The sequence below is a fragment of the Nuphar pumila genome, chromosome 6, assembly GCF_984573655.1.
Source record: "Nuphar pumila chromosome 6, dmNupPumi1.hap1.1, whole genome shotgun sequence".
Taxonomy (NCBI): domain Eukaryota; kingdom Viridiplantae; phylum Streptophyta; class Magnoliopsida; order Nymphaeales; family Nymphaeaceae; genus Nuphar; species Nuphar pumila.
The window spans coordinates 131,458,859-131,485,904 of NC_143254.1; the positions used below are offsets into that span (position 1 = coordinate 131,458,859).

Consider the following 27,046-nt stretch of genomic DNA (forward strand, 5'->3'; position numbering starts at 1 on the left):
AGGCATTTCTAACACCTTTTTTGCAAATCCGACCATGAAGATGTGTTTGGTATAGCGAATTTACTAGGAAGCAATTGTTGGATCATGTATTTTCAATGAAAAGTATAATTTTTAGATGCTTGAATATTTATGAAAATTTTGAGCCGTTGATTTTAAAATCTTAAAAATCCTTGCATATGCATTATAATGGGATGATTAAAAAACCTTTCTTAAGCATTATAATGGGATGATTCAAGAAATGGTCCCTATAAAATGAAGCATTTATTAGATATAAGAGAAAAAAACAAAAAACTCATGAAAATCATTGTTCGCATAGTAGTTCTCATATTTCCAGTTTGCACCTTTTAGTGACACATATTCGGTAATCAATATAAATAAAAAGAAAACAAGGTAATTTACAAAAAGCTTCCTAGTGTTTTGATTGCTACATTTAACAACCTTTCTATAAAATATGTATTTCAAAACACTTTTCTTAAAATCATTTTCTATCCTAATCTTAATCCTAGATATTATAAAAGTAGAAGGGTAATAGGTGTCAAAAATTAAATGTTTCATTACTTCTCTAAATTGAAATATTTGTTATGTTTTCTTACAATGTCATTAAAAATTTGTTTACCTTTTTTGTATAGTTTTCTAATAAAAGGTTTTACTTACATGGAATCTTGTAAATCTTCACTTAATATTACATTATTGAGATTTTATCTTTCTTTCCTTCTCTTTCTTAAAATATCTCCATAAATCACTCCTCTCTCTTTTCTCATTGATCATTAAAAAACACTTATGGATGGGATTGGCCAGCCCCATGAATAATGTTCTCAACAAAATGTGTTTGAAATGCATACATTTTTCTATCTTTTATTCAATTTATTTATTGGAAAATTTAACGTAATATAGGTTTGTCCATATGGATGGGCCATTAAGTTTTAATTTAAATATATATTAAGCCATAAAAATGATATTTATTTTCTTAGTTATTTAGTTGCATATTTTAAAAATAAGTGATGTGTTTTTATAGATCCCCAAATTTTGAAAACCAAAAAGAGAGGTTTTTCAAAAAAAAAATATTTGGGTCAAAAACTGAATTCAAACTTGAGATTAACGAGAGTTGTGGGTCTACTCTCCAAGTTGTGGGTCTTTTCTCCTTTGTTGAGTAGGGATCAGTTGTGCCAAGAGCTCATAATCTTTAACATGGGCTTCAACTTGCGAGTGATCGTACCTCATTCGTCGGTCTTAAAAAGAAGGTTAGATTGATGGTGCAAAGCACCACTAACACTCAAAAAAGGACAAAAACATGACAAATGTATTTTTTGTTAAAAAAAATTATACTTTTATAATAAGATAAATGAAATAAATATAATAAAAATTAAAGAGAAACTGATTCTCACATCGGGCTTAGGTAGCTTTTTCCTACAATGGTGACAAGTGTGGTCGAATTCGGAAAACACTATGGCTAAGCGTGGTCTCAAAAGTGAGTGAGATAGGAGATTTGGGTCTTAGGCTAGGCTAAGTACGCTTAGTTAGGTTAGGGTACTAGGTTTAGATGAGTAGGGATTTCAATAGGATAAGGGTGCTTCTAGATCTCATGTCAAATGCTAGAATAGAGAGGGTGAACCCCTATTCATAATTTTTATTGTAGATTTAAGCACAATTCTCATATATCTGAGATTTAAGGATCTGAATCCATCCAAAGATGAGATGATGGGATCATATTGGCCAAGGTTTGAAAGGAATATTTTTTATTGGTAGCATAAGATTTAGGGAGATAGATTAGAGAGTTTCGAGTTTCTAGGAATAAGCTAGGTTTAATGGATATCTCACTACTTTGTGAGATATAGATAAGGAAGTCAAAAGGTTTATCTCCAAATGATGCATATTTTTGGACCAAATGTATCGCTAGTGATACACTCTAACGACACATGTTGCTAACGATACTACAAAAAGTTAACAATTATTTATCATTTTTGGACCCTCCTAATATCACATAAAAAAACTACTAATGACATACTAAAATGTGCTAACGACAATCCATGTATCGTTAGCAGTTTTCTAACGACAATCTAATTATTGTTAGCAAAACTAGCTAAAATAGGTTTGATAGGTTAGCTTGTTTTGACTATAATTTTTTATCTTAACGTCCTATTGAAGTGTTTTTTACGTGTTGTAAAGCTAACATTCTCTAATTTAATTTATATTTTAAGTAAAACCCTAAATTTGATTGTTTCGATGGTAAAAAATGTGCTCCAAGTGGGCTATGCCTGAAAAATATTTTTTTTACTAAATAAGTTACATAGTTTTGTCATAACTTTTGAATTTGATGTTAGACTGACCTGATTTTTAACTTGTTTGAAAGCTAAAATCCTCTAGTTTAATTGATCTTTTCGACAAAAAACTTAAAAATGCATTTTTTGAGGTTAAAAACAAAGTTAAAGTTAGCATAACTTTAAAATATGATAAAAACACTAAATTTTGGCATATGACACGTGTCACGGAATGACTCGGTCAAAATTGGGGTGTCTATAGATACCTCTCTTTGTTGTCAAGCGTAAAAAGTTCAAATGATAACAAAAAAGTAGACGTATTGATTTTTAAAAGGCAAAAGATTGACTCTGACACTACTTTTCAAAAGTCTTGTGAAAAGACATTCATTAACAATAGATTGTGCATTCTATATCTAAAGGCATGTTTGGTGATTCGGACAACTATAAGGCTCATTTTAAATCAACAAATTCAATGCAAACTTTGAGAATTATGACAAAATTTCTTAATGCTGGTTCAACTTTGATAATCATGTAAATTTTCTCATTCAAAATGCAACATGGTTCCTCTTGAGCTTCTTTATTTTTCAAGATTTGTTCACCTTTGTCAATGTAGTCCTAAATTAAGAGCTTAAAATAGATGCACTCTTTAGTATCATGGCCAAGACCTTGCTAATATCTATAAAAAAATTTTGCATCATTTTCTTTCATCTAGGGAGGATCAAATACTTTAGGCAATTTAAAATTATTATTTCGTAACAAAATATTCAGGACTTGAGATTGAGTTTGTTGAATCTTAATAAACCCTTTGTCTTTGGACCATCTATGATTTTGGGTTTGCCCTTGGTTTTTATAGGAGACTCGAACATTTTCTTTGCTCTTCGAGAAGTAGTCACACTAACTTGACTCGTGGGCGATTCTTACTTTTCAGATCCAATATTTACCATAATCTCATCATGCATGCCTCTTTTATGGTTTCCTTCTGTTCAAGTGGCAACATTAATCAGATCCACAAAGGCCTTATACCTCTGAGTAGCCAAGCGGCCCTTGAGAGATTTATTAAAGTTGTTCATAATGAGAGTGATGACATGTGACTCTCAGATTGGGTTCTTTATGCAATGATACACTAATCTTCATTAGTTAATAAAATCATGAGCATCTCCATCCTTCTTTTGCCTAAGATCATAAATTTGATTGATTGTCGATAATGCATCTATCTTTAATTGAAATCGCTCAATGAAAATGTTCATGAGGGTTTAGAATTGTCTTATCTAATGGATGTTTAGGGTAGAGAACCAAGACAAGGCCTTCCCCTTAAGACTCCTTGAAAACCAACAAACGAGGGCACAATCATTATTTAAGCAATTTGAGCACACATCCAGTAATAGAGTTACATAGATATCGAGGATTTTATATCCCATTGAACTTGACAAACTTTCTTGAGGTAAGATCCAAAGGTTCATTATCTTAACTCAGGACAAAATCTTTGATCTCATGTGGTCTTCTTTTACCTTTTGTTCTTCTTATCTAACAACTCATGTTTCTCAGCTCCTCTTCTAAGTTTTAAACTCGCTCCTCATTTTCATTAAGCTGACATGATGTAGTTCTGACTGTTAAAACTATTATTTCTGGCATACTAATGAACTGAACCTTTTTTACGAGGAGACTCAGACCCTTCTGTTTGTGTACCTGTTAGTAGCTTCTCAACTTGGCCTCATTTGCATAATTTCCTATTGAATTTCATGCATCATTAATTTGAATGTGACATTAGAGTTTTTCAATTTCTTCAAGGTATACCCCCTGAGAGATCTTGGACTATTCCCTTTCGCTTGTTTAGCATCTCATACTGAACCTCTTTCTATTCATTATCTAAATTTGGCTCATCCCTCATTATGTTGACTGAAAGAATCCCCTTCAGATAGGATGGTTACCATCATTTCTGTGTGTGAAGTCTCTCCCAATAGGGCTCGCAACTCCTCGGTACCTCTGGGTTTCTTCTCAAGGTTTCTAGGTGGATCTTGGGCTATGAACCCAGGTTGCATATTTGTGTTAGGATTTTTGGAACCCTATTCCTGATTATATGAGTTTGGGTTCTTAAGATGATCATTATGAGAATCCTTCTTCTGAACCATTGGTCTGAGATCTATCTACAAGAAAGGGTCTACATAAATCACATAACACATGAATAAAATTTGCAAAAACCAAGTTTCATAGGTCTTCTCGAACGTTCAACGATTTTATAAGGTCACTTCAATAAATTTTAATGGATAAGGGTTCCTTCTTATCAAACCTTTTGCAATATACCTGAGCTATAGCTTCTGGTACGTACGAACAGGTTCTCATCCTCCTTGGTCCACCACCAATATACCCAAGTTGATGGCTTATGATACTTGTGAGAGATCCAAAGATCCAAAATTATAGGACAAAATGGGGTGTTTAAAAATCCAAACAAGTAACAATGACTCTATAATAAAAGTCCTAAGAAATGAAGATAAATGAAAAGAGAATAAGGGTGATGCAAATAATGTCTCACACAAAATGTAAAGCTAACTTAATTGGATGCTATTAAATTTATCCCTAGAAAAACTATGTGTCAAGATATTCTCCAACAAGTGTTTTTGCTACTTATATTCGCTAAACTAAAGTAAGTAAGCAAAACACCAAGCTCTACCTAGAGTTTTAGTTATAAAGCAAGAAATAAACACCTAAAAATGATTTTTTTCAACGTTTTAAGAAACAAAGAAAAAAAAGAAATCAATTTTTATGAGACACTACTTTCCTAATGGGATCAGAAATCATATCCAAAAGAAACCCTTACCTAAAGATTTTCTCGGGTCCAAACGTAACATTTCAACAACTAAATGACAAAATAGAAGTCTAGGGTAATGGAATAGGGGGATTTCAGTATCGAAAAAGCAAATTCGATAAAAAAAACTAGAGAGTTACTAGATTTTTTTTGAAATCCAATATCTGATTTTGACACTGATTTTGGACTCAGAAAATGATGGATTATATAAAACTCCAAATGAGACTAAGAAAGTAGACTTAAAGACCTTTCTAATAACAACTTACTCATTAAGAAGTAACAATGAGCGCTGAGATATAATCCCAACAACATACTTAAGACAGGAGAAAAATAGGCATCGAGGCACCTATTCTGACTGTTCTAAGTTACTTTTTTATCACCAACACCAAAAGTCAAAAAAGTAAAAAAAAAAACAAAAAGATTGGGAAGTCAACTTTCCAGCTCCACTGGAATCACCTTGATCTGATTTGTGATTAAAGAGAAATGACTTTCGAAAGACAAATTATTCAATGACAAGCGTCTTCAGGCCAAATTTTTCTCTCAGTTTTATGACTTAGAAACAAGGACCCTAGAGAGGTTTTCATATCTGGCCTAAAACAAGAACTTTTTAGATCTATGTCTCATCTTTCCAATGTTTGTAAAAATACTGGTTTTTGATATTAGAGTTTTGAGATACTATCTAAGAAAAAAAAATGGGTCTGCAAAAAATAGTAAGAAAAGTGTTTGACTTCTTAGTTTCCACATGTTTTGGGAGGCCTTAGAAACATAATATAAATATGTGTAAAAAATGAGAATCGTAGGGCGGTTTCCAATGAGTCCTAGAACATGACAATGTGACTTATATATAGGAAGATATGATCTTGCCAACAAGGCATGGCCAACTAGAAAAATAAAGCAAACTTGAATTTTAGATCCTAAGTGGATCCAATATGTAAAAATAATATAAAACATATGAACCTCGCAATATTGAAAATCCTAGCAATATCAATTTTGAAGTCTAAACAAGTAGTCCCATCATGATCATCATTCTGTGGATCCCCAAAATTTGAAAACCAAAAAATAGATTTTTTCAAAAAGAATTTTTTATTTAGATAAAAAACTAGATTTGAACTTGAGATTAGTGAGAGTTGTGGGGTCCACTCTTCAAGTTTTGTGACTTTTCTCCTCCACTGAGTAGGGATCAACTGCACCAGAAGCTCAAAATCTTCAACACAGGCTTCAACTTACGAGTGCTTGTATCTCGTACACGGGTCCTAAAAGAAGAAGAGGTTGATGGTACAGGGCACCACCAACACTCGAAAAAACACAAAAGCATGACAAATATAATATTTGTTAGAAAAATCTATATTTTTGTATTAAAATAAATATAAATAAACACAATAAAAAGGTAAAAAAATTGAATCTAACCTCGAGCTTAAGTAGCCCTTTCCTACGATGGTGACACACACGATTGTACTTAGACATCACTTTTGCTAAGAGTAGGTTGCAGAAGTGGGTGGGATAGAGAATTTGGGTCCTAGGCTAGGCTAAGTAAGCTTAGCTAGGCTTGGGTACCTGGTCTATATGAGTAGGGATTTCAATAAAGTAAGGACGATTCAAATAAATTAAGGGTGATTCAAGATCTCAAGTGTCAAATGGTGGAATGAGAGGAGGGGGGAGGGTTAAATCTCTATTTATAGTTTTTTGAACAGATTCTAGCACAATTTTCATATATTCAGGATTCAAGGATCTAGATCTGCCCAAATGTGAGATGGCAAGATTCTATTGGCTGAGATTTGGAATGGCTTTTTTTATTAGTTGAATGTTTTCTAGCATAAGATTTAGGGAGAAGATATGTTAAATAAAGTTTCAAGTTTCTAGGAATGGATAAGGAAGTTGGAAGGTTTGTCACAAAATAGTGTGCATTTCTAGACCAAATGAACTGCTAATGACACTCTAAAATACTACCGATGCATTGAAGTTTGCTAATAATAATTCATCATTTTTAGACCCTCCTAACAATATATCAAAAAACTATTACTGACACTCCAAAATATGCTTACGACAATCCAATTGTCGTAACATGTTAACTCCTTTTGGTTAGAATTTTTTTATCTTGATGTCCTTTTAAGGTGATTTTCGATGTCTTGAAAGCTAACATTATTTATTTTAATTCATCATTTAAGTGAAAAACCAAATTTATTCATGTTTGTGGAAAAAATATGCATAAAGAGTCTTACATGAAAAATGAATAAGTCACCTTGTTTTGTTCATAACTTTTGATGTTGATATCAGATTTACCTGATTTTTGGCTTTTTTGAAAGCTAAAATTCTCTAATTTAATTGATTTTTAGACAAAAATCTTAAAAATACATTCTTGATGGTAAAAAATAAAGTTAAAGTTAAGATAACTTTGAAACAAACCGAAAACATTAGATTTTGGCATATAACTCAATCAAAATTGAAGGCCTAGAGTTTTAAGCATGTACATATTTGTACGTCTTTATTTGTTTATTTATAAAACAAATTAGCATAAACATGATTTGTCCAGGCCAGATGGATGGGTTGTCAAATATCTATTGTTTAGTATTAAAAATGCAACGAAAATGCCTTGTTGATTTGTTTAACAAAAACCCATAAGAAGACAAGAAAGTTTAAGAAAAAAACGATGTCAGAAAATAATATTTTATAATTTTGTCGTGTACTTAAAGTAGGTGGGGTAAATGTAATAACCAAATGATTGGGGGTGGGGTCTAGAAAAAATAGCTTAAATGTGATAATTGAGGCAGTTTTTGTATTTACTCCCAAAAAGGAAAATAAAAACAAAGTTGTTTAAGTCACGCATCATGCATGTGTGTTATGGCACATTGAATAAAATGACAAAGAAACCTCATAGCGATCAAACTTGCCTAAAAATTGAAAGAGCAACCAACCGTTTTTCTTTTATTGATTGACAAGAATGCATCGATTCACTTTTTTAAACTATCCCTAATGCTGGTTGGTAGTTATGGTTGATTCGCTTATTAAAATATAATATATGGATGTGTCCTCTAACTTTCTCAATCATGGCAGCGTTTGTGCATTACAATTTTTTATTGTTAAGAAAGATTCCAACTTGCTACAGCAACCCCAATATAATTATCTAAGAACAAAGGTTTGGACCAAGTCATCTAATTTTCAGATCCAGTGGCATCTTTTTTGACAGAACCAAGTTGAGCTTAGCAAGAAGCCAAACCATCAGTGTTTATTCAAGGCATATACATGGTGAGCATGCTTGTTATGCTTCTCATCGTCTATGCATATTTTTATTATCTTAATCATCATTATGTCATCATCATGGACATGCGCCACACGTGCATGCATAAAGTGTAACACTCGCAATTAAAAAAAAAATCGGATCCAACCCGTGTTTCTATTTCAACCCCGGGGGGTTTCCTTTTTAAAAAAACAACGAGGACCCCGACCCCTGCCGAAATCCCCTCTCGACAAACCACTCGCCTCTCTCTCACTTCTCTTTGTATGGCGCCGGCCCTCCTCTCTCTCTCTCTCTCTCTCTCTCTCTCTCTCTCTCTCTCGCTGGTTTAGCCGGCAGGAAGGCGATGCCCCTCCAGCCAGCGCCTCCTTTTTCCGACCAACAGGCGGGGGGTGACGCCCCCTGCCTCCCCCCCTTTTTTTGACCAGAAGGCAGGGGCGACGCTCCCTGCCTCCTTCCTTTATTTTTCAGCCAGAGGCGCCGCCCATGCCTTCCCATGTTTTCTGGCCAACGGGGGCTGGGGGGGCGATGCCCCCCTACCTTTTTCTTTTTCGGACAGAAGGCAGGGGCGCTGCCCCAGCCTCCTCCTCTTTTCCAGCCAACAGGCAGGGGCGCTGCCCCCTGCCTTCTCCCCTTTTTTTTCCAGTAGGCAGGAGCGACGCCCCTACCTCCTCCTTTTTTGGTCAGCAAGCAGGGGTGATGCCCCTGCCTCCTCCCTTTTAGTCCAGCAGGCAGGGGCACCACCCTTGCCTCCTCCTCTTTTTCGGCCAACAGGCAGGGCCGCTGCCCCATGCCTTCTCCGTTTTTTCGGCCAGCTAGCAGGGGCGCCACTCCCTGCCTCCTATAGTTGGGCTCGGTCTGAACCGAGCCCAGCTCATGCAAGTTGAGCAGGATCGAGCCTAGGCTAGATCCCATTCTATGACTGGGCTAGGCTCAACAGTCAAATCGAGCCCAAGCTTGGTCCCGTTCAGGGATGGCGCCAGGCTCAGCCTGGAAGCCGAGCCCACCTCCCTTCTCCTGTTTTTCCTTTTCCTGTTTTGGTCGGAATCGAGCCCGACTCGGTTGGGGGCCTAATCGGCCGACTCGATTGAGTTGAGCTTAGTCCTTAACGAGCCCAACTCGGCCCCTCCCCGCTTGTAGCCAGTTGGGCTCAGCCGAGCCTAGCTAACCCCGGGTCCCAACGCGGCTTGCCTCGATTCAGGACCCGGCTCAGCCAGGCGGCCTGAACCAGGGTCGGATTCGGCCCCTGCGATACAAACATAACATCAATGCATGATTTTAAAAGAGAAATTCCCTTATTCTTATTTTTGCAGTACGACAAATACTTTAGCGCACCCCATCGATGCAACAGATGTGATACGTACACCAAGGCATAAGCCTTTAAAGACCTACGCTTAGAATCGTCAACAAGTTCAACCATCTCTGAAGTAAGGAAAAGTTGTATACAAGACAATGGTAAGACAATTCAAAAATATCTGTATACACACACACACACACACACACACACACACATATATATATATATATATATATATATATATATATATATATATATATATATATATATATATACACACACCATCGATGCAACAAACGCGGTACGTACACCAAGGCATAAGCCTTTAAAAACCTATGCTTAGAATCGTCAACAAGTTCAACCATCTATGAAGTAAAGAAAAGTTGTATACAAGACGATGGTAAGACAATTTAAAAATATGTGTATACACACACACACTTTTAACTCAAGGACACAGTTTTGCGAATCCTTATCCATATACCTTTATGTCATTTACTTTGTTGTCGTGCTGTTACGTACACAGACTACTGTTTATGCATTTATTTAGCTGAAGGTTGGTTTCGTACCTCGTGCATTACTTATATAATTTATTTAACTCGATGTGTGGTTTCGCACATCGAGTCTTGCTTTATGTCATTTACTTTGCCGCCGTGCTATTACGTGCACACGCTACTGCTTACACATTTATTTAGTTGAGGTATGATTTTGTACCTCGTGCACTACTTACGTATTTACTTAGCTGAAGTACGATTTCGTACCTTGTATACTGCTTATGCATTTATTTAGTCGAGGTACGGTTTTGTACCTCGTGGACTGGTTACATAATTTATTTAACTCTATGTGTGGTTTCGCACATTGAGTCTTGCTTTATATATGTCGTCGCGCTGTAATGTGCACATGTCTGCACTTTGTGATATATATATATATATATATATATATATATATATATATATTATATATATACGTATATACAATCTGGTAAGGTACACAATTTTGCATACATTTTTTTACTCTGCACCACGCTTGCTTTTAAAGACGTGGATTTTCGCATGTTCGCCAAATCTTTAAAGAAAATAGATTTCTTGTGAGATTCCAGTATTTGAAATATGTGTGGTTTTGAAAAGCAAAAATGAACACCTGACGGTTGCTTATTTGCAACCAAGCTTTTTTCTTGAACCTGCATGGCAAAAAAAGGTACATACGAACTTTGTTCGATATCTGAATTACTCGGATACCCCTGGCCAAGAGTACGGGGAGTTGAGACTTTCTAACCAAAGTTGGGGGTTTCTTCTGAGAAATCAATACCTCTTTTTATCGTAGCGGTACCATCAGACATGCAAAACATGTAGGTACTGTGATAAATGGATGAGAGGTTCATAGTGACCTTGTAACGTGTAATTGCACAATGTTAAAAAAGAAAAACACATAAATAATGATGATCACCTTCAGAGTTGGTTTGAAAGACCAGAGCATGTCGATTTAAACTAAAATGGTTACATCATTTCTTTCACAACACAATAAATTTGGGGGTTTCTTTTTGAGAAACTGATACCCCTTTCATGTTAAAGGTACTATTAGACATGCACCTCATGTTAGTACTACGATGATTGGATGAGAGACTTATGGTAACCTCGTGGCGTGCAAATATACAATTATAAAAAATAAAATCACATAAATAGTGATTATCACATTCACATGTATGATGCTCGATTTGGTTTGAAAGACCAGAGCATGCAGAATGGGTCGTCAGTTAAAATAAAACCTGATGTACCCATTCATCTCATGGTTCCGTCAACAGAGGAGATGTGATGGTACAAAAACTTTAATGACAAGTTGTTAACAATTACCCTCCTCGCTTAAATGACTTGGTGTCCCCAATCATCAGAGTTAAGGGATGGGGCTACCAAAAATTATTCTATGTGGTAATTTTCATGAACTTCTGCAGAGGTTGGATGCATCCCTTACCACGAATGCCTCTGAGAAATTCTCTCTCGGTTACTGGCCGTCTCCTTAGAAACAGACTCAGTTGATTGTCCGAGGTATAAAAATACATAGCACAACTACCCCTGGGCATTCTCAGTTGCTTCTACGTTATCTCCTATGCATACCCTCAGGATAACTAATATCAAAACAATGTTATCATGCTCATTTTATTTATGTTAAATTGCATATCACGAATGAAACTACGCATGTGTTAGTCTTATTTTGAATTGTTATATCTATGGACCTATCAAATTTCTATCGATCTGACCCTGTTCCGTAGGTACATGTGATGATTAGGTTGGTATGGCAATCGCTGACACGATGGATCAAGATGAGACTCTTTTCCTTATGTTTCACTCCTGAGGATATTTTGTAACTTGATATAAGGGTTTCTTTGAAATCTTACTTTTCGTATAAACTTTAAAACCTCATTTTGAATCTCTTTGGTTTTAATGAATGTACGAAGTTACAAAATCGTTGTGTAAAGGAAAGGTTTGCAAGTTATGTGCCCAAGGTCCGTTGACTTGTTATTTCAAAACACCATTTTTTACTAAATTACTATTTAAAACTCTGATAAAGTAATGATTACAAGGCTTTCAAAATATTTCTAAAAAATTACAAGTTCTAGATTTTGGGAGCGCTACATAAAGTGCTTTGAATATACATATATAATAATAATAATAATAATAATAATAATAATATTAATAATAACAATAATAATAATAATAATACAACAACAACAACTACGCCTTCATCCCAAAACAATTGGGGTCGGCAATATGAACCAAAAAAGAAAATCATTCTAGGTCTTCCACATGAATCCTTCTTCTCCAATCATTTCTATCCAATGACATGTCCTCGGTGAGGTTCAAAGTATTCATATCCTTTCCTATCACCTTCATCCATGTCTTCCTAGGCCTACCCCGACCTCTTTTAACTAATATATTTTCCCATTTCTCCATCCTTATAACTGGAGCACCATTAGTCCTTCGCCGAATATGTCCAAACCACCGTAAATGATTCTCTCTCATCTTATTTTCAATGGGTGCAACACCTACTTTCTTACGTATCTCCTTGTTCCGAATCTTATCTTTTATTGTATTTCCACACATCCATCTCATCATACGCATCTCAGCTACACTAATTTTTTGAATATGATGTCTCTTGGCAGCCCAACATTCCGTACCATATAGTAAAGCGAGCCTAATAGTCATCCTATAAAACTTTCTCTTCAACCGCAATGGCATTCTACGATCGCACAACACTCCAGTTGCACTTTTCCATTTCATCCACCCAACCTTTATTCTATGATTTACATCTCCATCAATTTCTCCATACTTTTGAATGATAGATCCCAAATATTTGAAACAATCATTCACCGGTATTTCTTGCTCACCAAGCTTCACTACACTCCCATCACTACTTCGTTGCTTACTAAACCGACATTCCATGTATTCTGTCTTACTCTTACTCAACTTAAAACCTCTTGCTTCCAATGTCTGTCTCCATAATTCTAACTTAGCATTAACCCCAACTCTAGACTCATCAATCAAAACAATATCATCAACAAACAACATACACCACGACACATTTTCTTGAATTGATCTCGTAAGCTCATCCATCACTATAGCAAATAGGAAAGAGCTTGAAGCAGATCCTTGATGTAACCCAACCGTTATAGGAAAATTGGTTGTCACCCCTCCACAAGTGCGGACATTGGTTACTACTCCTTCATACATATCCTTAATTATACTAATGTACTTGAGAGAAACATCTTTCTTCATCATTGTCCACCAGAGAACGTCCCTAGGTACTCTATCGTATGCCTTCTCCAAATCAATAAAAACCATATGCAAATCTTTGTTCCTCTCTTTATTTCTTTCAATAAGTTGTCTAAGAAGATGTATAACTTTCATAGTTGATTTTCCAGGCATAAAACCAAATTGATTCTTCGATATCATGACAACCTTCCTCAACCTGGACTCAATCACCCTCTCCCAAAGTTTCATAGTATGACTCATGAGTTTTTTACCACGATAGTTTGTGCAATCTTGCATATCACCCTTATTCTTATATAGAGGCACCAAAGTACTCTTCCTCTACTCATTAGGCATCTTATTTGTCCGCAAAATCTTGTTAAAAAGATTTGTCAACCATTCTAAACCTTTCTCTCCCAAGCATTTCCAAGCCTCGATAGGTATACCATTTGGGCCAATTGCCCTTCTTGATTTCATTTTCTTCAAAGCCTCTGCAATTTCTTTCTTTTGAATCTTGCGCATGAAGTCACGATTCATCTCATGAAAAGGAATGGAGAAGTCTCCAAGATCTTGAGCATGACTTTCATTATTAATAATAATAATAATAATAATAATAATAATAATTTACAAAAAAACACCTAATGTTTGATGTATTTACAAAGACAACGTAGCGTTTACAATATTATATTTAAATGCTCAACTTTTGTAATTATATCTCGAATAGCAGCTTCAAGTTACCACCATCGATTTAACCTTAGTTTAATGTAGAGGTGGGCATTGGGACAATCCAGCCTGGGTCCATTTAGAGCTTGGCTCGCTGGACTATAAGTGTGGCCAACCACCTTACTAACGGGTCGGGTTTTGGCTTGGTTCTTAATAGGCCCGGGTTTGAAGCGCAGGTCAGGTCCAAACCAACCCGACACAAATCTATTTGTAAATTGTAATAGTTAACAAGTTTCCAACTTCTCATGCACCTAATTAATTATATTAATTTTTATAAAATTAATATAATTAATTAGGTGAATAGTTATAGTAACCAAGTTACCTTGTAATAGTCAATTTTTTAATTTTTATACTATTAAAAAAATAATAAGTAACTCAAGCCCATCGGGCTGGCCTGGTAGTCCATAGGCCATGTATATAATGGGTTGGGTTTCAGCCCGGTTCCTAAGGGGCTTGGGCCTAAAACCTTGGTCCAAACTTGGCTCATGGCGGACAGAGTCAGCTTGGCCCATGGGGCCACTCGACCTGTTGCCCAACCCTAGTTTAATGTGACTCTGCAAGTGAATGGCTATGTTTTATGAAAATGGTGGGTTGGTGGCGAATTTTCATCATTCTCATCTCCCATCTCCCATGGTGGTGATGGGAGATGGGAGATGAGAATGATGAAAATGTTAAAAAGAGAGAGCTTGTTGGAAAACAACCTAAGTCTAGTGGTTGGCAAAACACCGTGGAGCAGTTAGTGCACGTCACCTTGTGTTGGGACGTTGCCAGTTCGAAACCCAAATGGTATGGTTGGATGACTGGTAAGGTCTAACTAACCTCAGCTTTCTCTGTCGAATGAAAAAAAACACCATGGACCAGGTTTTCAGTATAGAGGTAAAATAGTAATTTATAGTTAGTGGAACGGTTGTTTGTGAGATATTTTGTTAACCTATATTGCAAACATTAGGCATCTTTATAAATATGCCAAACTTTAAGCACCTTTTTCTAAATTATATAAATGGAAATAGAAACAACACGGTGCTAAATGAAACATGTTATTGGATTTCTAGTGGTTTTTTGGAATTTCTGATCGATGTAATCTATATGCTTGTTTTTATAAATATCATTTCTTGGGGCATTTGTTTTCGATTAATGGATAGGTTTTTATAAGGTTTCAAAAATCAATGGCCTACAATTTTCAAAATATTTTGAAGTACCAAATACCATTTTTTTATCCAAAATGCATATATATATATATATATATATATATATATATATATATATATATATATATATATATATATATCATTTTGTACCCTCGTAGGTAAGGAACCCATGAGTTATATGAAGAGGGTGTTTTGATCAAATCCGACCTTATAAATGTGTTCGACATGGTCAAAATAGTAGGAATTGACCATGGGAACATAATTTTTCAATGTAGGATTAAGGTCTTTTGAGGTTTGAAAATTGAATAAATTATAGGCTGTTGATTTTTCAATCATCATAAAATCTCACATATATGTCAGAAAAACATGATCCAAAGGTCAGTTTCTACTAAATTTAAGATCTAGATCACATCAACAGGTTGTACGTGCAAAAACTGAAAAAAAAATTAGAAATATTACAAATTTTCACAAAGGGGCTCCTTGCCCAAGAGGATAATAAACATTATCCCACACACATATACATAAATAATACTGTTTTTTTTTAAAATCAAGCTGGGGTTAGACCGACCCCTGCCAGAACAACAGCCGCCCATGTGGCAGATATTCAATCTTGTGCCTTCAGCTTGACATAGGACCCCGCTTACCACATGGGATACCACCTCAGTGGTAAATAGTACAGTTGATTGTAATCCCAATCTAGTTAAAATTTCATGCAAGTTGTCTTGGCTCAATCATACCTAGTTGGATATGTTCAACATGCTTGATTAGAGAGAAATGACCCTTGAATTATGTTTTTTGATGATTTATTTTAATAACAAATTTGATGCATCTTCAACCATTGATTTTTGTATCTGTGAGAAAACCTGTACACATGATGGATTTTGACAATAGAAAAGTTGGTTTCTACTAAAACAACATGCAGAGTCATTTACCAAAAAATAAAAAAAGGTTTGCTAAGTTGGTTGTATACATAAACAATTGTAGCAAACTTTAATCTCACCCTATATATATGATTTATATTTGCTACAATCTATTATACATACAACTGAATTGGAATCTCATCATGTGAGTTGTTTTTACTAAATCTAACCCCAGAGATGTGTTCAGCATGCTCTATTTAGTAGGAATCAACTCTTGGTTCATATTTTTTCGATGAAAAAAAAGTTCTATTAGGCCCTGAAAAATCAATGCATTTATAACTGTTGATTCTTGGATCGCTGAAAAAACCTGTATACAGCTCTGATTCCAGTGATCCAAAAGCTGGTTTCCACTAAATAAAACATATACATCACATGTATAGTGTTAGATATGAGAAAAAAAAATCTAAAATAAGGATCCCCACCACTTTGCTAAGTTTATATATATATATATATATATATATATATATATATATATATATATATGGGCCACCAGAATGTATTAACTCAAAATATGTGAATTAGATTATGAACCAAGATTTTCATGGTTTTTTTTCTTAAATTTTATTGTAGGATGTGATCTGAATGCGTGGTTTTATAGAAACTGAATCTTAGATCATCCTATTATAAAGCATGAGAAAGATCTTTTAAGTTTGAAAATCAATGGCTCATAATTTTCATAAATATTTAAGCATTAACAAATCATAATTTTCATTATCCAACAGTCGATTCTTAGCAAATGGACCATGCCGAATACATCTATACATCTGTAGAGTTGAATTTGCAAAAGGAGTACAAAAAATGCTTAGTTCACATCTGGGTCCATATATTCTCAGTTATCATATTCTAAGTGGCTTATATATATATATATATCAGCGCAATCCATAAGTGCACAACTGAAAACGGGATGTTGCTGAGCGTTCACCACACGTGTGACGGACGCTCATCATTTTTTCTGCAAAAAAATGCTAAAAACAGACAAAACCACGCAAAACCCATTTAGCAGCGGTTTTAGATCGCGGCTAAAGGTCCTAGTTTCGCTGGAACCGTTAGCGTTGATCAAAACTGCCACTATTTTTTTTAATGCCAGGTGCATCTCTATGGCTCCTTAGCAATGGTTTTGACCGCTGCTAAAAGCTAAAAAGCGCAAAAATGCTTTTTTCAGCAGTTTTTGCACCTTTTCTAGCGCTGACTGTCCATCACATGCGTAACGGGTGATTACACTGTAGCTGCACAGCTATGAATTTTTCTATATAGAGAGAGAGATAGAGTGACAATCTCTGCCTCTATTTTAGGTCAACAAGAAACTTTTTCTGTGACTTATTAAGCATGATGAGCCTTACTTTTTATTCACGCCTAATTGGAAATGTTACCTTTTGTCTTTACAGTGTACAGTGTGATGAAGCAAATGTAGGACAAAAATGTCAATCTTTTTTCCACACACAAAGCATTACTAAGACTAAACCAAGTTTAACAACTTGCAAAGCGACTGCCTGGCCAGTCCAGTGGGGAGATTGTGAGGGTACTGAGATGAAGACACCAGATCAAACCCTTCTGACGCATGAGTGTATCAGTAACTTTGAAAGGTGAGCCAGGAAAGCAGGGTGGTCGTGCGACCCCACTCTAGGTTTTTCTCGTTTCGCCAAGGGTTCCTAGTTATAAAAAAAAAAAAAACATTTTGCACTTGGCATGCCCTGGCGCTAGGTCTAATGGCCTGTCCACTAGGGGTGTCAAAGAGTCAGGTTTGGTTCGAACCCAAGTGGAACCAGACATTGACCAGATTTTTGGGTATGGTATCGATCTGGATTTAATCGAGTCTACTATAAGAGAAACCATACCCAGACCCGATAAAAACTACATGAACTCTACCCAGAACCTACCCTATAAAATAATAATTTTTATCATTTTTACATTGAAAATTTGTGGGTCTTAATTGAAACTCGGGTCAGGCCCGGGTCTGGTATAAAATTTATCACATTATACCCAGGTCCATGTATTGATTGGATCTTTGGGTCCGGACCTGGGTCTTAATCGGATTTTCCTATTTGTCACGATACCCAAACCCTATAAGATTTGGTCAAGGTCGGATCCAGGTAAACTAAAGCAACCTATCAAGCGTCCGAACACTAAATGAGGAGCAATTTTCAATACCGCTGCATTTACCTGTATAACCATCTGGTACCAGCTAGCGGTGTGGTCGGACCAGATTTGGGCTCAAGTGGGCTCGAGCTCAAAATGATTTTGGGGGTATTAGTGTCTAGTTTGAAAAAACATATTGGGGTCCTATTAGGATTACACGAACCTGACCGAGACCATACCCAACAAAATAATAAATTTTTATCTCTTTTTTTAACATTGAAAATTTGCATATTTCAATTGGAACTTGGGTAGGACTCCAGTTTGGCTTGAAATTTCACAAATGATACCGGTTTCGTATATTAATTGATTCCTTTGGGTCCAACTTAGATTATAATCGGATCTTCTTTATCACCAAATCTTGACCCTATAGAGGGCGTTTGATTGCAAAGACAGCAGTGTTCGTACCCCCCTGCGTTTGACGCAAAACGGTGGATGGTGAGATGCCTGGAACAACATCTTATGCAGCTAGTTTTGTGCCCTCGGTGTTAAGACTCGAAAAAGTAATTAAAGGTAACATACAAAATTGTAAAGTGACTAAAGTTTTAGCTCTAATAGAGCAAATAAAAAAACATAGACTCTTAGTTGGGATAAAGACTTAATGATGATACATTTAGGCATCAACAAACACCTCAATTTTGGAAGGCTCACTATTCAAATGCACCATAATATCCAACATATTTTGAGTTCCTGCAACTATACATGTTACTAAATTAGTTAGACTTGACTGTTGATAGCACCCCAACATAATTTTCATTTTTAATTAGTAGTTTTCATGGAGTCATAGTTTTAAAACTTGTTGGGTCAACCTAGTGGCCCGGTTGACTAGGCTCGAATCACCCAATCATTGGGTCAAAAATGCGCACAAACTTAATTTATACAAAACTTGACCTAGTCATCAAGTTGATCGGGCCGAGTCATGGATGAGTCAGCTGAGCCATGGGCTAGTCCTCCATATATATAATATGAAATATAATGTATATTATAAGTAAAAATATGATTATATATATATTAATAAAATCATATATTAAATATATTATCAAAATATCATATTATGCATATTATATATAATATTTTGATAAAATATTATAAAATATATATAATATATACATATATTTATATATTTTATATAAAATATAAATTAAATTAATATGACCCGACCGAGTCATGAATCACTCAAGGATGAGACAAGTGACAAGTCAACGAGTTTTAAAACCATGCATGGGGTATTAAGAAAAGTAACATAATAAAGAAATCAAAGAATTGCATATTTATGTGGCAACTATGTCTTACTTTAAACCTCTCCCAAAACATTAGCTTTTCTCATCTTATGATCATAAAACTGCTCTAAGCATTTTATTACTCAGTAATGCACTTAATACCAAGGTCAAAGTTAAGAATTAAGAGTAATACTAAAGATCTTAAATGATAATGACAAATTTAACTCGAGTTTAAGTCTTGCACCTTTCACTGATGACATTCAACATCCCCCCCCCCCCCCCCCCCCCCAAAAAAAAAAAAAAAAGAAAAAAAAAAGAAAAAAGAAAAAAAAAACGGTCGTTTTTTTTTTAACGCATAAGGACAAAAAAACTCAACACGCCGTCGATGGTTACATCATGCATAACCTCTTTTTAGTTTTACTCCGAGAAACCGCCCAGGCACAGAGACCTAGCCGAGTAGGCTCAACCTGCTGTGCTACAGTCTCTTTCCATGGCCCTCAACCCTATAGAGTCACCAAGCTTCCGCTTGCCCATGGGATTTGAACCTAGACTGCCCGTCTAGGTCCCATGTCACTGTGCCAAACCCCTTGTCTTGCATCATGCACACTTTTCATGCCTCCATATGCCATACTTTTTTTTAAAGGCATAGGCAGACCCCACCAGTTATACAACTACCATTGGGTTTTGAACCAGCAACTTCCCAACACAAGATGACATGCACTAGCTGCTCCCACCAGTCAAGCTGAGCCCACCATGTACAAAATACACACGACCCTCAAAATGTCAACTTATCGGATTTTATCCGATCAAATCCGCAGACCAAACCTATATCCAATTATAATGGGACGTGGATATGGTTTTTGTTTATTGCTACTAAATCCAAGGAATATTTTGATTTGATGGATTTTCAAATCCAATTACTTTTTAAAAAGCAGATTTGGTACGAACTTTTCAGTCGGAGTCCAAATTTGAATCCAAATCCGTTTAGGCAACATCCGATTAGTTAATCGGATCTAGTATTGAGCACATCCGATCCTAATCCGGACCGTTTACATCCCTACCTCAAACTTTTCAACCAATCTGCCACGTATGCAACTCATGATGATGGTCATGGTTATCATAATAAAGATATGCATGAACGGTAAGTATCCTGAAAATCAAGCTCAGTTGGTAGAGAGAGACATTCCGAAGAACCACCTTCTCGCTTGGGAAAAATATACGTATTACGAGTATATAAACCATTTTGCTAATAGTAATTACTAATTACTGTAGAAGAAAAGGGGAGGAGAGGCAGAAGAAGAAAAGAGAGATTTTGTTTCCCCTTAATTCCCCTCTCTCCTCCTCTGCATCTTCGCGGGTTAATTCGCGAAGAAGACGATCCATGACGTCTCTGATCGTGAAGAAGAAGTAATCATTCTGACTAGTCATTTCTCGAAGGCAATTCTAGGGCTCTTCTTTCATTTCTTCGGCTCTGTGTGCATTTCTAGGCGAGAAATGTGTTGATCGACGAAAGGTGGGGCTGATAGAAGGGAGGAGGTTCGAAAGAGTAATAAAGGAGGCCGTCGATCTCTCGGGACCATGACCGTGCTGGAGAATGCGGGCGTGGATTTGGGGATGAACGTCGGATCGTCGTCGGCGGGCCGGAGTTTCGGCGACGAAGTCCCGGCGGAAAGGTTCGAGGCGGCGGCCGCCGTGGAGCCGTCGTCATCTAACGATCACGAGCAGCAGAAGGCAAAGCATTTCCCCAATTTGGGCCAGACGGGCGGAGCTCTGCCGCAAGGGCACGGCCAGCAGCGGAATGGGGACCTTACGTTGAAGGTGCAGCAGAGGCCGTTGCCGCCGTCTCTGCTGCCGCAGACGCTTGGCAATTACCGGTCCCCGGCGGAGAAGACGGAGGCGGTGCTGAAAAATGGGATGCAGGGGTTGCAGCACGGGCCGCTCGCGGGCAGGCATCATCATCGATCCAACGGCCACGAATTGCGCGAGAATGGGGAGGTTGGTGCCGGAGATGGCTTCAAACGGGGTATGAGGGAGCTCGAGGATCTTCTGTCAAAGCTCAATCCGATGGCGGAGGAGTTCGTCCCGGGCTCTGGCGTCCCCTTCGCCAATAATTTTGTGTTGCAGAGCAATAACGTCGGCAACGGGAACCATAGAAGGGTGGGGGGTGAAGATCACCAATTTGATTCATTTGATTTCTAGAAAAGGAAAGTTTACTTCTGGTGTTCTCTTTTCTGAATTTTATGGCTCATATGCTTCCATTCTGCTCAGAAGAAGAATAATTATAACCAAGGGAAGCGGAGAATGAACTGTCGGACAAGTATGGCTCAGAGGGAAGAGGTTATTCGGAGGACGGTATACGTTTCTGATATCGATCAGCAGGTAATTCTACGTTGGCTTGATTGATTCTCTTTGAAAAACTTCTTTTTTGTTTGTTTTTTCTCTTCAGTTGTGCTTTAGAGAAACCTGAAAAGAATTTGATCATTTGCCTAATTTGGAGTTTACAGTTTATCACTTCCTGTGCGTTGCTTGTATGCTCTTTCACTATCATTCTTCATTCAGTTGGTTTATCGGTGGGTGTGCCTTTCATTTAGAGTTACCGTATTGAGAAAAAAGAGTTATGGTTGTAAAATTGTTATTTGCGTAAGTTGTATCAGGAATGGTCTCACTTTTTGTTCAGGATTTTACTAATTTTAGTCATCCCTTCTTCCCTTTGTGTTTTCTTTTTTATTCGCTATATATCTTTGGGCATGTCGGTGTGAGGAAATAAGTATTTTGGGTTGTTTTTATTGAACATGGGAAGCCCTCACGATTAACTTCATTTTTGATGATTATCTAGGTCACGGAGGAGCAGCTTGCGGCTCTCTTCAGCCACTGTGGACATGTAAGGCTTATGCAAACTTGTTTCTTCTGTATATTGCTCGGCTTTGGTCCTTGTTTTTCTCATGGGTGATTCTTAGTTTTGCAAATGGATAGTTGTATTCTTTTTTATTTTCCTGAGCACCTAGCGTTTTTGGTTGAAGGTTGTTGACTGCCGTGTATGTGGTGATCCAAATTCGGTTCTTCGTTTTGCTTTTATTGAGTTTTTTGATGAAGGTATGAATTTTTTTGGATGCAAGGTGCATTTGACTTATCATCGTTGATATAATTCTTCTGATTCATGGGTTCATGGAATTTCAGAAGGTGCAAACGCTTCTTTGAGCCTTGCTGGAACTGTGCTTGGATACTACCCAGTGAGGGTGCTTCACTCGAAAACTGCAATTGCACCTGTTAACCCAACTTTTCTGCCAAGGGTAAGATTACTCTGTTCTGTGACGTGAATAGCTTGTAAAAGTTGCCATATGTGGATACATCTGGGTTCCTTTTCTTGTTCTTCAACAGCTAACTGTGATATTTTTGGACAGTCTGAAGATGAGCGTGAGATGTGTGCAAGAACTGTTTATTGTACAAATATTGATAAGAAGGTGAAGTTAGATGGAATGTATCACTTGCAGCCATTTTTTTTACATATGAAGTTACAAACACTTTCTAATTCCTTGTTTTACTGATACAGGTCTCCCAAGCAGATGTCAAACTTTTTTTCGAGTCACTATGTGGAGAGGTTCCTGCAAAACCTTAAGATTTTTGGTCTGAGTTGATACATTTGATTTTGAAAAAGCGGATGCTAAAACTGGTATCTTTTGCTTAGGTTTATCAGCTGAGATTGTTGGGAGATTACCATCACTCAACAAGAATTGCTTTCGTTGAGTTTGTGCTCGTAAGTCCTAATTGACTGCAAGCTCTAATTATGAGGTTTTCTTCTTTATTGATATGCATATTTTTGAATGCGAGCAACATTGACGCCTGATATGATGATATTGATCCTCATTTTAACAACCTTTTACAACTAGTATATCTCAGATTTTTTCTTTTTTATACATAATAAGTTTTAAATTATTTATAAAAGTAAAGAAATTTTATAGGGAAAAGGGTGGAAAAAAAGACATTAGGACACAAGTAAACAGAAAGTGTAAGCATTCATCACACATCTTTCTAGTTTCTCCTTTCTTTAATGTCATACTCTTAATATCACATTCAAGACTAACATCACCTGCCAAGATGTGTGTAAAAATGCCACTAACCAACAAAACAAAGTATAAGATAGCCATGCCACTTAATGTAACGACCTTGTGCACTGAGAGAGCTCGGTTTGGTTTATTGCTTCTATCTGAGTTACAAGTTCCATTTGATCCTCCATGACATGGCAGGTGCAAACCATTGGTTTTAGGAGTTGGGTGTGGGTTTCCATGTGTCTCAAGCATGATCCTCCATGATATGGATCACACATGATGGATAATGCTAGTTAGTCATGGGGTTGACTAACTAAGCTGGATTGATGTTATCCTAGTTTTGGCTACTTCGTTTTTGGACTTATATAGCTTACTTGCTAGTTGGTAGACATTTATGCTACTCTGCATCATTTTGCATTATTTTGAAATGTTCATGTTACTGAACATGTGTTTATGATTTTTTTTAATATTTGTTTTTATGACATTATTATGCATTTGATCACTCATTATATGATATATCAAGTTTTCTGTTAATCAAAAGAAATTATGTTTTGAAGTGTGGTCACCTAGGCCTCTCCAAATCCATGCTCATAGTGACGGAAGTTCACAACAACAATCTATAATAAATGAGCTTATCTTGAGATTTTGAAAGGTTTTATTTTTTTCCTCGAGCTTTTATCAAGAAAAACTTGGGAAATTTTTTTTGAAGTAAAACTGGGAAGAAAATTGGGGAAATAACGTGTGAAAGAAACATGTTGAAAAGTGCTTTCCAACCATTTTTTGTCAGTTAGAGCTTTTTCAGTTCAGGTGAGTCGCAACCAGAACCTTGATCAAGTCGTCTATTATGTGTTGGATTTCAGTTCTTAACTTCTTATTAGGTTAGCTGGTCAAATCTGCAAAATATTGGTTAAGGGCTGACCAACTTCCCTTCTAAATAACCTGGACAGTACTGCCACGGTCTTTCCTGTTTCCATATTCTCAGCTGCTGCAAATCCTTTCCTTCAATCAATAGGGGAGAAAGATGAAGGTTTCTTCTTCTCCTTTCTTTTTGGCATGCTGGTTGGAGCAAACAGGTGAGGCGGATGGGGCTGGAGTAATCTAGCAAGGACTATGTCGCAGGGACACTTCAATTCATTCTCGAGTCATGTCCTCTTGCATATTGTTCTTAATGAAAAATTTCAAAAAAAATGGCATTTCATGTGTCTTTTTGGCTGTGTCCTTGTGACATAGAGCAAGTAATCATTTAGCTTGTTTAACTCCCTCTTCTTTTTCTTCCTGTTTAGGACAATATACATGAGCAAGAGACATGGGTTGGAGCTACTGAACTAACAGTCAAGCATTTGGCAGCTTTGGGTTTGCTGATTTAAAAAAAAAGCCTAATTAATGGAGGGTGCTTGGAAAGCAAAGAAACTACTGTTTTTAACAATTTTCAAAAGCACATGCTTTTATTACAAGTTTTTAGGAATAAATGGTAATTTGTTTGTTGTCACATTATCTATCTTTGACTCAAGTAGGAAGCATGCTTGGCTAAATAGGAAGAACAAAGAAGAAAGAGGAATAAAACCATATTTGAAAATATCCTTGATTCCACAAGGAAGAAGAAGCGGGTGGGGTGTGGGGTCGGATGATGTCGATTATGGAAGAAAAAGTGAGAAGAGGCTTGGTGAAAGGGTGTTGTGGTTAATGGAAGGAAAAAGATAAGAAAAGGCTCGTTGATTTACTTGGAAACTCCAAGTATTTCTATTAAGAACTTCACATATCCATTTTTTGAAGATACTAAACCCTTAAGAAGGAAAACTTTATGATATTCTAGGCCTATGTCACCTAACACTTCTAGGAGCCCACCATGTCAGATGTTAGTGTGGTTAGTGTAATGAAAAGGGGTGGAAGCACCAATAAAGCAAACCATTCTTGAAGAGTGATCTCAAGAGCCAAGAACACAAACACTAAAAGTGTATACAAAAACCCACTAAAGGGAAAAATGACTAAATGTCATAAGTTGAATATTATTGAAGAAAGAAAGAAGAGGGTAAAAAACCCTTTCAAATACAAGAGAAAGCCTCCTCTATTTATAGAGGAGGAAACCAAAGAGGAGGGACCACAAGGGGGCTCCCATCTAGTCGTTGGGAGCCCCAACGGTCATAAATATGACCGTTGGGGCCCCAACGACAAGATGAGTGGGGCCCCTTGTAGTCTTACAATATGCAAAACAAAAAAGAAAAAAAGAAAAAAAGAAAAAAAGAAAAAAAGAAAAAAAGAAAAAAAGAAAAAGTAAAAAAGGAGAGAAAAGGAAAAGGGGAAGGATTACATGGGGATTTACCAAAATACCCCTATCGGGTATTTGGAGAATAAGAAAAACAAAAAAAGGAAATATGTATATATATACATATATGTATATATATACTTATATATACATATATATATATATAAGTATATGTATATATATATATATATTTATATATACATAATTTAACATGCCCCCTTAAACTTTACGGGGAGAAGACCGAAAATTTGCTAAGAAGAAACATAAATCGTAGAGTTGGGAACGCTTTGGTGAAGAAGTTAGCAAGTTGATATTCTGAAGTAACGTATGGTAATGTGATAGTTCCTCTGAGATATTCGTCTCGAACATAATGGCAATCCATTTCGATATGCTTTGTCCGCTCGTGAAAAGTATGATTGCTTGCAATGTAGATTGCACTTTTGTTATCACAACAGAGCTTGGTGGGAGAGGAAATGAGGACGCTCATGTCACCAAGGAGACTTCTAAGCCATACGATTTCTTTAGTTGTCATTGCCATGACCCGATATTCAGCTTCAGTGGATGATAGTGAGACCTTTTGCTGCTTCTTGCATCTCCACGAAATAAGAGATTCACCTAAAACAATGCAAAAACCAGTAGTTGAGATACGATCATTGGGATTTCCTCCTCAGCCAGCATCAGTAAAAACAGTTAATTCAAGAGATGAGGAAGATGATAAGAAGAGTCATTTGGAGATGGTATTTTTGACGTATCGCACAATTCGCATCACGGCTGCCATATGAACTGAAGTAGGTGCATGCTAAAACTGACTTACAACATGAACCGCATGAGTTATATCTGGACATGTGATGGATAAATAGGTGAGAGATCTAATTAATTGACGATAGGGGGTTGGATCCTCAAGTAGAACACCATCCTCAAGTCTCAGTTTTGCATTGATAACTTAAGGAGTCTCAACTTTCTTTTCATCAGATATTCCTGACTTGGTACAAATGTCTGCTGCTAATTTCATTTGAGATAGAATGTATCATCGGGAGGAGTAAGCCACTTCAATTCCTAAAAAATATCTCAAGAATCCAAGGTCAGACATATCAAAAGTTTTCTTTAATATAAACTCCACATCATTTACCCCCTTTTTGTCACTCCCAGTGATGATCATATCATCAACATACAACAGTAGAATAACAATGAAATCACCTGTTTTCTTAACAAAAAGAGCAGTGTCAGTATAACAAGAAGTAAATCTCAAATTAATTAATACAT

At 36.5% G+C, this 27,046-nt stretch overlaps 1 protein-coding gene across 3 annotated transcripts in view; it reads left to right on the plus strand.

The window, feature by feature from the left end:
* The first annotated feature begins 20,753 nt into the window (after positions 1-20,753).
* LOC149836269 (polyadenylate-binding protein-interacting protein 12-like) overlaps positions 20,754-27,046 on the plus strand; it is a 44,643-nt gene continuing 38,350 nt past the window's right edge. Inside the window, exons 1-8 of one of the 3 annotated variants that reach the window (XM_090009099.1) lie at positions 20,754-21,631; positions 21,743-21,853; positions 22,311-22,355; positions 22,495-22,567; positions 22,652-22,764; positions 22,876-22,935; positions 23,025-23,072; positions 23,160-23,228. In XM_090009099.1, the coding sequence (XP_089865225.1) occupies positions 21,053-21,631; positions 21,743-21,853; positions 22,311-22,355; positions 22,495-22,567; positions 22,652-22,764; positions 22,876-22,935; positions 23,025-23,072; positions 23,160-23,228 (1,098 nt within the window). In that variant the 5' untranslated portion in view covers positions 20,754-21,052. Of the gene's footprint in view, positions 21,632-21,742; positions 21,854-22,310; positions 22,356-22,494; positions 22,568-22,651; positions 22,765-22,852; positions 22,936-23,024; positions 23,073-23,159; positions 23,229-27,046 lie in introns of all 3 variants that reach the window. The other 2 variants (XR_016432408.1, XM_090009100.1) reach the window with 2 other exon arrangements.